General features: G+C 34.8%; 1 protein-coding gene across 4 annotated transcripts in view; it reads left to right on the top strand.

Annotated features, from left to right (window-relative positions):
* LOC149847484 (uncharacterized) overlaps positions 1 to 13,096 on the top strand; it is a 76,563-nt gene extending 63,467 nt beyond the window's left edge. For all 4 annotated transcript variants that reach the window (XM_089997043.1, XM_089997045.1, XM_089997044.1 and 1 more), the window contains 5 exons: positions 9,013 to 9,085; positions 9,158 to 9,219; positions 9,314 to 10,232; positions 11,387 to 11,677; positions 12,709 to 13,096. In XM_089997043.1, the coding sequence (XP_089853169.1) occupies positions 9,013 to 9,085; positions 9,158 to 9,219; positions 9,314 to 10,232; positions 11,387 to 11,677; positions 12,709 to 12,985 (1,622 nt within the window). In that variant the 3' untranslated portion in view covers positions 12,986 to 13,096. The remainder of the gene's footprint in view (positions 1 to 9,012; positions 9,086 to 9,157; positions 9,220 to 9,313; positions 10,233 to 11,386; positions 11,678 to 12,708) is intronic.
* The last annotated feature ends 43 nt before the right edge of the window (positions 13,097 to 13,139 follow it).

Below are 13,139 nucleotides of genomic sequence, written 5' to 3'. Positions count from 1 at the left end.
CATCTAAAGTTGACATTAAAAAGGTAGAAACACATTTTTAACTTAAAGGTAAAGCTAATTCTTTATTTATTTAATTTCTAAAAAATTTACAGGTTTTACAATTAGATGTTGAAGGGATGGAAAACCTTAAAAAAGTTTTTAGTAAGGCAAAGAATTTTATGTTCCAAAGATTAAGATTATTCCAAAACTTAACTTAAATCTTTTTTTCATTTCTCAAATCGATTTTGGATGTAGTGTCTCTTTTTAACCAATCAATTGCTATGTGCAGGATCTCTAGTCTTGAAAAGCGGATTGGGCAAGGCCATAGAAGAGGAGACCTATATTACATGGATTTTTTGTCTTTGTCATCCAAATCATTTTGTAATTATATCCAATCTAAAGATATTGGTACTAGACACAAGAGGCTTGGTCACCCTAGTATTTCTAAGTTGTATTTTTTTTCCTTTTTTAGAAAAAAATTGTAATAAAAAAGAATTTACATGCAATGATTATATCCTTGGAAAGATGCATTCTCTTTCTTATCTACGTAGCAATTTTATTTCTAAGATACTATTTGAATTAGTGCATTCGGATGTATGGGGGGCAACACCCATTATGTCTAAAGAAGGATATTCATATTATGTTGTCTTTATTGATGATTTTACTAGATACAATATTAAAAAGTGCTATAGTTTCACAAAATTTGAGTATGGAAACAAAGCTCGAGAATACCTTAAGAATATGTATTCCCTTAAGGATATTGCATATGTGTGCAATTTACAAAACAAAGTTCGGACAATGACTTAAAAATACAGAAGTATTAGAGAATACTACAATGAATTTTCCGAACTTGGAGAAAAATTATGTATTCTTGAGCCTAAGTGGCATTACCCAGAAGATATAGAACTCTGACAAAAACAACTTAATGCAGAACATTTCTTCCAATTTATAAATGGCTTGAGACCGGAGTTTGAGAGTACCAAATCGACTCTTCTTTATAGAGGAAAAATCTCCTCTGTTGTTGACACTATTGAAGAGTTGTGTATGAAAGAGAATAGGCTAAGAGGGTACTCTTTGAAAAATGAAGATGACTCCGTTTTAGCCGTCTCTAGACTGGAAAACTACATGCACCCTTACAAGCCACCTCATTGGAAACAAAAAAATGAGTATGATAACAAACCTTATTGAAAACAAGGCAATGAATATGACAAGAAAAAAATTATTTGTTATAACTGTCATGAGTCGTGACATACTAAACCTCAATGTTCTAGATTTAGAAAGAGGAAAGAAAAGGTGGATTCGGTTGGTTTGTCTCAAGAATCAAGTGAAACTAACAAATCTCATGATGCACTTGTATCTATGTCACAACTTATGGAGATTCTCTAACCTTTCCTTAAAAGAGTATCTTCTTAAAATGAAGCATTAATTTAAGTCATAATTTCTTCTTTTTTTGATCTCGGTAAAACTTCTTGACTTTGGTGCTTTTTTTATGACCCCCAATCACAATATTTTATTCGAATGTCTTATCAACTCAAGTGTATCAAGTGTTTTTACGATCGATGGTATATCTATTGAAATAAAAGGAATTGAAAATTTTGAAAATACTTTGCAAAATTCTAAAAGGTTTATTATTCCAAAAGTAAGGTATATTCTCAAATTAAACTTAAATTTTTTGTTAGATTCTCAAATATCTTACCATGGATAAAATGTCTCCTTATCTTCTAATGTCTGTTTGGTGCAGGATCACCATTTCGGGAAGCTGATTGGGGAAGGCCATAGAGAAGGAGACCTCTACTACATGAACTTTTTGGAAATACCTAAGAATACCTTTTGTTGCAATGTTCAGAAAATTGACTTGGATTTATGGCACAAACGACTTGGTCATCCTAATAACCAAAATTCAATACTTTTCATGCAAAAATTCTTCTTTGACATAGTGACAATCCATCTCAATATGTTTGGTGCGCTTATGAAATGTTCGGTTGCTTGCAATATAGATCGCACTTTTATTGTCACAGTACATATGTGAAGCTTGTGTTGCTTCAACTTCCATATCGGCACGCAGACGTCTGAGCCAAACTACTTCCATGGTCGTAGTTGTCATGACTCGGTATTCAGCTTTTGTGGATGAGAGGGTGACTTTCTGCTGCTTTTTGCATTTCCATGAGATTAACAATTCACCTAGAAAAACACAAAAGCCAGTAGTTGAGTGTCTTTTATTGGGATCACCTCTCCAATCAACATCAATATATGCAATTAGATCTAGTGAGGAGGTAGAAGACAAAAAAAGTCCTTGTGAAACATAAGACTTAATATATCTAACAATACGCAAAACGACTCCCATGTGAACTGTGGTGGGAGCATGTTGGAACTGGCTAGCTATGTGTACAATGTGTGCTATGTCTGGTCTGGTAATTGAAAGATAAGAAAGTGCTCTGATAATCTATCTGTAAGGAGTAGGATCCTCAAGAGGTTCTCCAACATCATTTTTTATCTTAATATTGACAACTTTTGGAGTGTCAACTTTCTTATCATCTGTAATTCCAGACCTTAAAACAATATAAAAAACAAACTTAGATTGAGACATTAAGTACTCCCGAAGGGAATAAGCCACTTCAATTGCTAAAAAATATCTTAATAAACCTAAATCAGTCATTTCAAAATGAGTTTTAAGAAGTTTTTTAATGTTTTCAACTCCCTGTTTATCGCCTCCGGTGATGATCATGTCATCCACATAGAGAAGAAGCACTATAATCCCTGCATCAGAATTTTCAATAAACAAAGCAGTGTCAGTTAAAAATGATTGAAAACCAATATTGAGCATAGCCTGACTATGCTTGTTATACCAAGCTTTTGGTGCTTTTTTAAGACCATAAAGAGCTTTTTCTAAGCGAAGAACTTTACCTTTGGGAATATTAATACCAGGTGCGACTTCTATGTATACTTTTTCAACTAGCTTACCATTTATGAATGCATTTTTGACATCCATCTAAAATATGGGCAATTTCCTAATAGAAGCCAAAGCAATTAAGGTTCTAACAATTGTCATACTAGCGACTGGAGCAAAGGTTTCCTCATAATCGATGTCATATTCTTGGGCATAGCCTTTGGCCACTAATCAGACTTTATATCTCTTAAGAGTTCCATCACTCTTGGTTTTAACTTTGTAGACCCATCGACAGCCTATAGGTTTCTTACCTAGAGGAAGATCTTGAAAAGTCCAAGCAGAAGCCTTTTTAAGTGCATCTAACTCAGTTTCCATGGCTTCTACCCATTCTACACGATTTTTTGCTTGAGAGTACGATGATGGTTCCTCGTATGAGTGTATTAATACAATAATTGCCCTATATGTTGGTGAAAATGATTTGTACGACATAAATTTTCCAGGAGGTCTTGAAACTCGGGATGACTTACTAGTGGATACTTCGGAATATTTTTCTAGTGCACATAGAATATTTGACTCTCTTCGCCTAAAATATTGTAAACTAACATCCCTATGGTCTTGTCCTTTATTATCGTCATTGTGTTCGAGATCAATAGTACTTTGATCATTGCCAAAGTCACATTCAAGATCACATTCAACAAGTTTTGAGGTCAAATCTATTAGAAAAGAATATTCAGTGACTTCCTTAGGTTTTTCAAAATCAAAGAAGCTTTCTTCTTCAAAAAAAGATGCATTTCTTGATACGTATAGTTTTTTATTTTGAAAATCAAAACACCTGTACCCTTTTTTATTATTGACATATCCTAAAAAGGCACAGTGAATCGCACGGGGAGAAAGTTTGTCATTTTTATTAGTAAAAACAAAGTGCTTGCATCCAAACACTCTCAATCTAGAGTAATCCAGAGAAAGATTCACTAGTTTTACAATTAGAGTTATATTTTTCAAGGAAGAAGATGGCATTCGATTAATAAAATTGGTAGCAGTTAGGACCACTTCTACCCAAAATTCCTTTGGAACATAATTAGCTATTAATAAAGTCCTAGTTGTTTCCATGATATTACGATGTTTACGTTCGGCCAGTCCATTTTGTTGTAGTGTGTATGGACAAGACCTTTGATGTGTAATGCCATGTAAACTTAGATAGTTTTTGAACTATTGGGACATAAATTCTCTCCCTGAATATGTGAGAAAAATGAATATATCATTTTGAAACTTATTTTTAACCATGTTATGAAATGTTTGAAAGTACGAAAAGACTTCTGATTTATGTTTGAGGAAGTAAATCCAAGTATGTCTAGAAAAGTCATCAACAAAAATGATATAATATGCAAATCCATCTTTCAAAATAATTGGTGTAGGACCCCAAACATCCGAATGTACTAATTCAAGTGGTATAGAAGAAACAAAGGTTCTATAAAAAAAATGCAATCTTTTCATTTTGCTAAGAATACAATCTTTACAAGTAAAGTTTTCAGAATTAAAAAAATTTTCAAGATCAGAAAAATGTTGGATTTTGGCCATATGAGGATGATCGAGTCTTTTGTGCCACAAATCTAACTCTACTTTCTGAATATTATAACAAAAAATATTCTTAGGCAATTCTAAAAAAATCATGTAATAGAGTCTTCCTTCTCTATGGCCTTCCCCAATCAGCTTTTTTGACTGGCGATCTTATACCCAACAACCATGAGATGAAAAGGAGACATTATATCCATAATCAATTATTTGAGAAATAGATAAAAGATTTAAATTTAGTTTAGGAATATATCTGACTTCTGGAATAAAAAAAAATCTTAGTTTTATGAACCCTTTCAAAATTTCCTACTATTATTTCAAGAGAGGTTCCATCAACGGTAAAAACTTTTGACACACTTGACTTATTTTTGAAACATTCAGATAAGCTATTATCATTTGGGGTCATATGAAAGGAAGCACTAGAATAAAAAAGCCAAGGAAAGTTACCTAGATCGGTGAAAGATGAAACAACTGCTCCAATTGAGTCTTCAGATGAGGAAGAAGCTCTTTTGATAAGAGGTTGGAGAATCTCCATTAATTGAGCCAAAGAGACTGGTGTATCTTGATCTTTAAGTTCCGATCCAACAGTTGCTGCTCTCTTTTCTCTTAATTCTCGAAGTTTAGGACACTGAGGCCTGTAGTGCCCTGGTTCATGACAATGGTGGCAAATGACTTTTCTTTTGTCAAAGTCCCCATTTTGTCTATTGAAGTGAGGTGTCCTGTAAGAGCGCACATGATTGCTCGGTCTAGACACAGCTAGGACGGAATCATCTTCTGGTTTTGGAATATTCTTTTTAATTATGTTTTCCTCCATAGTTAGTTCCTCTATAGTATCAACAATAGAGGGAACTTTTCTTTGATGAAGAAGAGTTGATTTAGTCGACTTAAATTCTGGTCTTAAACCATTTATAAATTGATAAAAATGCTCCATATCAAGTTGTTTTTTACGAAACTCAATGTCTTTAGGACAATGCCATTTTGGCTCTAAAAGGGTCAATTCTTCTCAAAGTTTGGACAACTCATTGTAATATTCTCAGATGGTTTTATCTTTTTGAGTCATTATCCAAACTTTGTCTTGAAGATTGCACGCATGCGCAATATCTTTAAGGGAATACATATTTTTAAGGTACTCCCAAGTCTTATCGGTATGTTCGAACTTGGCAAGACTAGAGTATTTTTTAATGTCTACGCTATTAATTAGCCATGACATAATTTTTGTATGCCTTAACCTCCACTCTTTCCATTTCTTTTCATAAGTGGCTAACTCCTTACTCTTCTCCTCTTCCGTTAGAGGAACCTCTTTATCGCCTTCTTTCTTGGTAAGAGATAGTTTAGGTTCCGAATCGGAACCATCCACTATACCTCATAATCCTTTTTCCCAAATGTGATTATTCATAATCAAAGCTCACATTACATAATTAGTATCATTTAGCTTCATGGGTATGATTGTGATCTTATCATTGTCATTCATTTTTTACAAGGGTAAGGGAGGAATATATGAGAGAGAGAGAGAGAGAGGATAACAATTTTTTTTTGTAGCGCAAGTCTTCCTTTCTTCAAACAAATCTTCTTGAGTTAAGAACAAGGTGATGAAACACCTTTTGCAAATGAGGCACGAAAATCGAAGCAAAAACACTTCAAGATCTAGGTCTCTGCGGCTCTGATACCATGTAATGAAATGGTGGTCTTCCATAAATGCACGAAGAACTCACAAACAAGTGTCTATTGAAGACACTACAAGCATGACCCTTGAAAGGGTATAAATGAAAGAACACACGAAAAATAAATAATATTTTATTTATACACAAAAATGCTTAAGAAGCATTGAATTACATTATTGAGGGGGAACACCCCTATTTATACAAAATGGAGGAGGAGGAGGAGCGCTCATTTTGAGCTCTCCTTAGAGTCGTTGGACCCTTTTCCAACGACTCTAAATATGGTCGTTGGACAAGGGTCCAATGACTATATTGTAGTCAAGTTCCAACTAGGAACTTGACTAAACAATATATCTAGTTCAAATTGAACTAGATATTTAATAAATAAAAATAAAGAAAAAGAAAAATAATAAAGATAAAAAAAATATAATAATAATATTATATATATATATATGTTACACTTTATTTTTAATAGAGTTATGATGAGTCGGTAGAGCTCATGGTTGGGTTTCACAACTAGTGTAAAACCATTGTTATTGGTTCCTAGCACCGTGAAGCTAGGGGTATAGTGGATTGGGCAAGAGTGCCAAGAGGACGTAGGCCGGGTTTGGCCGAACCTCTATAAACCTTGTGTTGTAGTTTGCTTATTTCTTTTACTTCCGCATCACTTTCCTTGACTTCCTTATATCCGTTTGTGTAAAAAGCGAAATAATTTTAAAACCCAATTCACCCCCCCTCTTGTGTGTTTCGCCATATTGGGACTTAACAAATGTGTCACACAAGCACTTGAGAACTTCAAAGATGCACGATCACAATCTACAAGCACTTGCACAATCACGATCTCACAAACATTCCACCAATGGCTCACACAAGAGCACTTCAGTGAGAATCACAAAAAAAGAGTCAAGCTTTGATACCATGTAAACAATAAAAGAATATTCAATCATAAACAATAAGTCCACCAATTAAGTGGATAAGTACACAAGTGTTCACTAAGGAACAGACTCACAAATCACACAAAGGGAATACACACAAGAAGGCACAATATAAAAAAATAATATTTTATTCAATATCACAAGTGTGCAAGAAGTATACTTTTACAAAGGGGAGAACCCTTATTTATATACATAAGAGGGAGAGAAAGAGAGCTAAAAGAAAGAGTGAGAGAGGGAAAAGAAAGGAGAGAGAGGACCTTTCCAACTAGCTAGATTTCTAGTCGTTGGATCAAGTCAAGTATGGTTGACTTTGTCCAATATATTGTATATATACAATATATATGATATGCATATATATATATATATAAATACATATATAAATAAATATATATATACAGTTTTATGTATATATATGTACAATTTAACAATATTTTACCAAGATCTTTTATTTTGAATCTTTTGCTCAATATATCCTTGATTTTCTGGAACTGCCTGTAACAATGATATCATCTACATAAATGAGTAGAACTGTCTTGTAGCCTTTACCTTTGTGAATGAACAAGGATTGATCTATAAAATTCATGCCTTTGAAGTTTGAATCTCTAAGAAAAAAATTTCAAACCACGAACGAGAGTCTGCTTCAACACGTACGATGCTCTCTTTAATTTGCATACATATTCAACTGGATTTCTTTCACTGTATCCTTGAGGTTGTTCCATGTACACTTATTCTTTGAGTTCCCTATGCAAAAATGCATTGTCTAATTGACTATGAATTCAGCCATTGATCAACTGCAAGAGACAATAAAATGTGAATGGTTCCCACAGTTACAATAGGACTAAATGTTTCTTCATAATCAAGTCCATGCTCGAGTAAAGTCTTTTACTACTAGACGTGCCTTACACCTTTGAACAGGCCCATCAAGTTTATATTTGATTTTATAATCTCAGTTCAATCCCACTATATTCTTGTCAGAAGCCCTTTCCACAATTTCCGAAGTTTGACATTAATGCAGAGCTTTCATCTCCTCATTCATTGCTTCCATCCATCTTCTGTTTTGAGCAGTTTGAATATGAGTTAGATTCTATTTATTTCTCAATTTGCATAAAAAAGATTTGATGATCTATGCTAAAATTTTTCATAGCTGGCCACCTCTCGACAGAGCTTGATCTTCTCAGGACAAACTAAACAACTTCAGAGCTTGATCTTCTCAGGACAAACTAAACGACTTCTTGATCATCTGAAGAATTTTGATCTGTTCATTACCTGGGCCTATTTCTATTAAACACGTGTTCTCTTAGCATGTGTTTGAATACCAGATCTGAGATATGATGACAAATCTCACTATGGGGCTCACACATGAATGTAATTATAGTGGACCTCCGCCCTGCTCCCAAACTGGATATGAAATCCTCTGATCTCAAACCCTTGTTCAGACTTCAGATATAGGGCAATCAAACACACCCTTAAGGTTGAAAACATGCACTACTTATTTCAGTAAAGGATGTGAAGATCAAGGGTCAAAACCATTTGCAAATTATAGGAAGTAATGAGAGTCTAATGACCCATACTGAGGTAGTCATATATTGACTATTTGGCTGCAGGTACAATCGAATTGCAAAAATAAAAAAACTTTATAGGCACAAGATTGTTGGACAAATTTTAACTGAACGTATAAAGATAGTGTTGCAGTAATCTGCTGATCAAATGTATTTGTAATTTGATTCTTAATAAATATTTAGATTTGTCCATATTAACCAAGTGTTCTTGGTTTTGAATTCCTTATTTTTTTCTGCATAGAAAGACAAGAACTCAGAATTCGTACTCTTGTTGAGGATGGAGACACCTTTCCATCTCTCTTTCACATTTCATTAAAATTATACATGGTATGAGCAGAAAATATGTCAAAATGCAAAGCATAACCTGAGCTTGTGGCTTGTAATTGGATGTCTGTATTCATTCTTTTTTTTTCCTAAAACAGAACATGAGAACTGGGAATCTCATATTGAAAAGTGGCAGAGCCCTATTCTTCACGATAAAAGGTTACCTGATTGGTAGGTTCCTTAAGTTGCATCTCCTTATCATTCATATACTTCAAATGTAAAAAAGTTCCGTCTTTCTTACAGGTATCCTGTCACCCTCTTCAATGAGCTCTATTATCTTAATGCAGGAGGAACAATTTGGACAGGTATTTATTATGTTCTTATATACTTTTGGTCGTGGACTTTTTTCTTTTTTAATGTGGTGCAGTTCAGTGAATCTAAATATAGAAATTTCTGCAGATGGCAATCCTCCTGTTCAGAATCATGTTTCTGTTGTAGATGAAAAGTTTTCCCTTGGTAAATCCAATTTTAAAAACTTGGTAAGCAGCAATCATGATACTGCACTTGATATCCTTGATAGGATGGGTGTCATCCTTGAACAGATGCGTAATCCACAGATATCAAACTCAGCATTTGGACCTTCACTGCTTCAAAATGGAGAAGAAAATGTTGGGCAGTTCTTATATCTTGAAGGGATTGAGTATCTTATGTGGAATACTTATGACGTCCATTTTTATGCATCATTTGCTTTAGTCATGACATTTCCAAAGCTTGAACTAAGCATCCAGAGAGACTTTGCGGCAGCAGTAATGATAAATGATCCTGAAAAAGTGCAAATGCTATCTAATGGTCAGTGGGTTGCAAGAAAGGCTCTTGGTGCTGTTCCCCATGATCTTGGACTGCATGACCCCTGGTTTGAAGTGAACAGTTACAATATCCACAACACAGACAGATGGAAAGACTTGAATCCAAAATTTGTACTCCAAGTATACAGAGATGTTGTTGCAACTGGTGATAAGTCATTTTGTCGTGCTGTTTGGCCGTCAGTTTACATGGCCATGGCTTACATGGAGCAGTTTGACAAGAATATGGATGGGATGATTGAGAATGAAGGTTTTCCTGATCAGACTTATGATGTATGGTGTGTAACAGGTGTAAGCGCTTACACAGGGGGTCTCTGGGTGGCAGCACTGCAGGCTGCTGCTGCAATGGCACATGAAGTTGGAGATGATATTTCTGAAGAGAATTTTTTGAATAAATTTGAGAAAGCTAAAAATGTTTATGAAAAAACATTGTGGAATGGTTCCTATTTCAATTACGACAGCAGTGGTGGTGTTTCAGGCTCATCTATTCAGGCGGATCAGTTGGCTGGACATTGGTATGGAGGATGGCTTTAGTTCTCAGTCTCGTGTATATAATAGTTTCATGTCTTGCTATTTTTCATGTCCATATGATTTTCTAAATATCTAGAATCAATAACTATTTTGATTTTTGCATGTTATGGATCATGTGTATTTATTCTTTCGATGCTATCTCACATGGATATGGCTGCGGGTATGACCATTTTTATGAAGATTTCAACACGACTAACATATAAGGGGATAAATGAAGTACCCGTGTGACAGTTTAGAATGTGGTCACTGATATCATCGATATTTTGAAAATATTGCGGTATTATCAGTATTTTTAGGTAAACTGATAATATCGGGAAAAGTCATGATATTTTCAAAATATTGCCAAAAAATTATATCGTGACATTATCGTGATATATTCACGAGATATTTTGTATTTTTCATATTTTTATATGTTTTAAACCTATGTTTTCTTTTTTTCTTGGTTTCTTTTGTATTTTGAGACCTTTTCAATTGTTTCTTTTTATTTTAGCAAGAAAAATTAATACAAAACCTTTGTTTCTTATTTATTTTATTATTTTTTATATTTTCAAAATTTCAAGACTTTCCAGAGAAAACCCAACTCTTGAAAAACCCCGGGGAGAAATTGTCATGACCAATACTGGTGACTATGATTTAGAAGAATTGAATTTTTTTTGTCATTTATTTTATGGTTCAAGGAAGACAGATGGAGTTTTTTGTTGGTGTCCTTAGTATTTACATATAATTCAAGGAGTGGGAATTATAAATGGCACATTATCATATCCATACTCAGCAGTGCACATAGTTCAGTTGTCTATATCAGGTCAGAACCAGGACACAGTGTTTCTTATATAGGCGAGAATTGGATGGCCAGGGTTGAAATCTCTACTACTTAGATGTACCTCAACTTATTTTAATGTTTCTTCATGGCTGGCAACTCTATTTCAATAGACTATCTTTTGTTTGCATTTTACTTAGATGCCTAGTATAGTAGATAAAGAACTTTCTTGGTAAAGGGTGATCTTGTGGTTAAAATGCTGTTGATTCCTATATGACACTCCACCTTCTGAATTTCTACTTGATGACAAGTTTGCAGCATTGTCAAAACTAGAATACAAACATGTAGTGTGAAGACTATTAATCTGTTCGGTGTTCATAGGTATGCAAGGGCGTGTGGTCTTGCACCAGTTGTGGAAAAAAGCAAATCACAGATGGCACATGAGATGATTTATGACTTCAACGTGTTACGATTCAAAGATGGAAAGCGAGGGGCCATTAATGGGATGCTACCGGATGGAAAAATCGATACAACTGCAATGCAGTCAAGAGAGGTGTGGCCAGGAGTGACATATGCTGTAGCTGCTAGCATGATTCAGGAAGGCATGGAAGAGCAAGCATTTAGAACTGCACAAGGAGTCTATGAAGCTGTTTGGTCTCAAAAGGGACTGGGGTAATTCCATCACTGGCAGCTTGTGAAGGCGCCATCCCTTCTCTTTGTACATGTGATTATTTATATATATATATATATATATCTATATCTATATATATATATATATATATTTCTTGGGTGAATTTAACAATGAGTGGGTTTCTCATAAAAATTTGGAAAAATATCTTGGGGATTCTTAAGAATAAATAAAAAAAATCATACCAATGTGGTCCCATATTCTAGGGTTCTAGGGAGGGGCAGACCATGCTTCTCAAAAGTATCATGGAATATTTTTATTCTATAAAATTTCCAATTTATTGCAATATTTTGGAAATTTTATTACATCTTTAGAAAGAATTAAAACAAAAAAAATTAAAATATTATAATAGTTGGTGGGCCTGTGCACATATATGTACTTAAATTTGGCTAAATTTAAAAATCAAGAATATGAAAACTGCATGTATTAATCACCTTGCTACAACACTGTAGGTATTGCCCCCTTGGCCGCTTTGTATCAGAGCAAGACTAAAGTTGAGATGCAAACCTGTCTAGACTAAAAGTTAAAAGCCTGCACAAAATCTGGCTACTAAAGGACTTACATAGTGCTAAATCCTTGATTCAAAGCCAAGAGCCTTCATGGCATCAGTTATGGTACGGAAACTGAACCCCCAAAAGGAAAAAGACAAAGAAAAGACTTCATTCTTGGTGATGAAATAACATGATATCTTCCTTTAGATTGATGAAGATTTGAAAGCCCCCTTGGTAACCAAATGTGGTTTAGAGTAAGCCTGATCAACAGCTTCATCAGTAATTATGAAAGAAACTATAACGATAATAATAATCGTTAAAGCGCAAGACAAGTCTGTATTGCTAGCATAGTTGCTAATGTGATAACGTCATTTTACTTGTGTGTGTGTGCATTGTTGGATTGATAAGACAGGTTCAAGAAGCTTGTGTGTGTGTGTGCATTGTTGGATTTGCCATTTAATTTCCTGGTAAAATACTTCTGCAGCTGCTTGTGATAACAATGTTCAATTTTAATGCCTGTGCAGCTTTGCCTTTCAAACTCCCGAAGCTTGGACGAGTGGAGATGAGTACAGGTCTATCTGTTACATGAGGCCCCTTGCTATCTGGGCAATGCAGTGGGCTCTGTCACCCCCTGAACGCGTCAAACAAGTGTTGGGGACAAGAACAGAAGCAGATGTCCCAATCAAACACCACACGGGGTATGCAGCCGTTGCTGGCATGCTGAAGTTGCCTGAAGAGGAAAAGACCAAGAACTTCATCTGGGCTCTTTATGATTATACTCGCAGAAGACTGTGGCGTTGAGTATCCAGCTCGGTCCAATGCGATTCTTTTGTTTTAAAGCACCCCTCATCAAAGACGCTCATCGATATCTTATTTTTATCTTATAGTGATTGATGATTCTCTCTCTCTCTCTCTCTCTCTCTGGTGTTGCTCATACCAAACTGAAAAGGAGGAG

This window comes from Nuphar pumila, chromosome 2 (genome assembly GCF_984573655.1).
Source record: "Nuphar pumila chromosome 2, dmNupPumi1.hap1.1, whole genome shotgun sequence".
NCBI classification, from domain to species: domain Eukaryota; kingdom Viridiplantae; phylum Streptophyta; class Magnoliopsida; order Nymphaeales; family Nymphaeaceae; genus Nuphar; species Nuphar pumila.
This window is presented reverse-complemented; position numbering and strand designations above follow the sequence as displayed.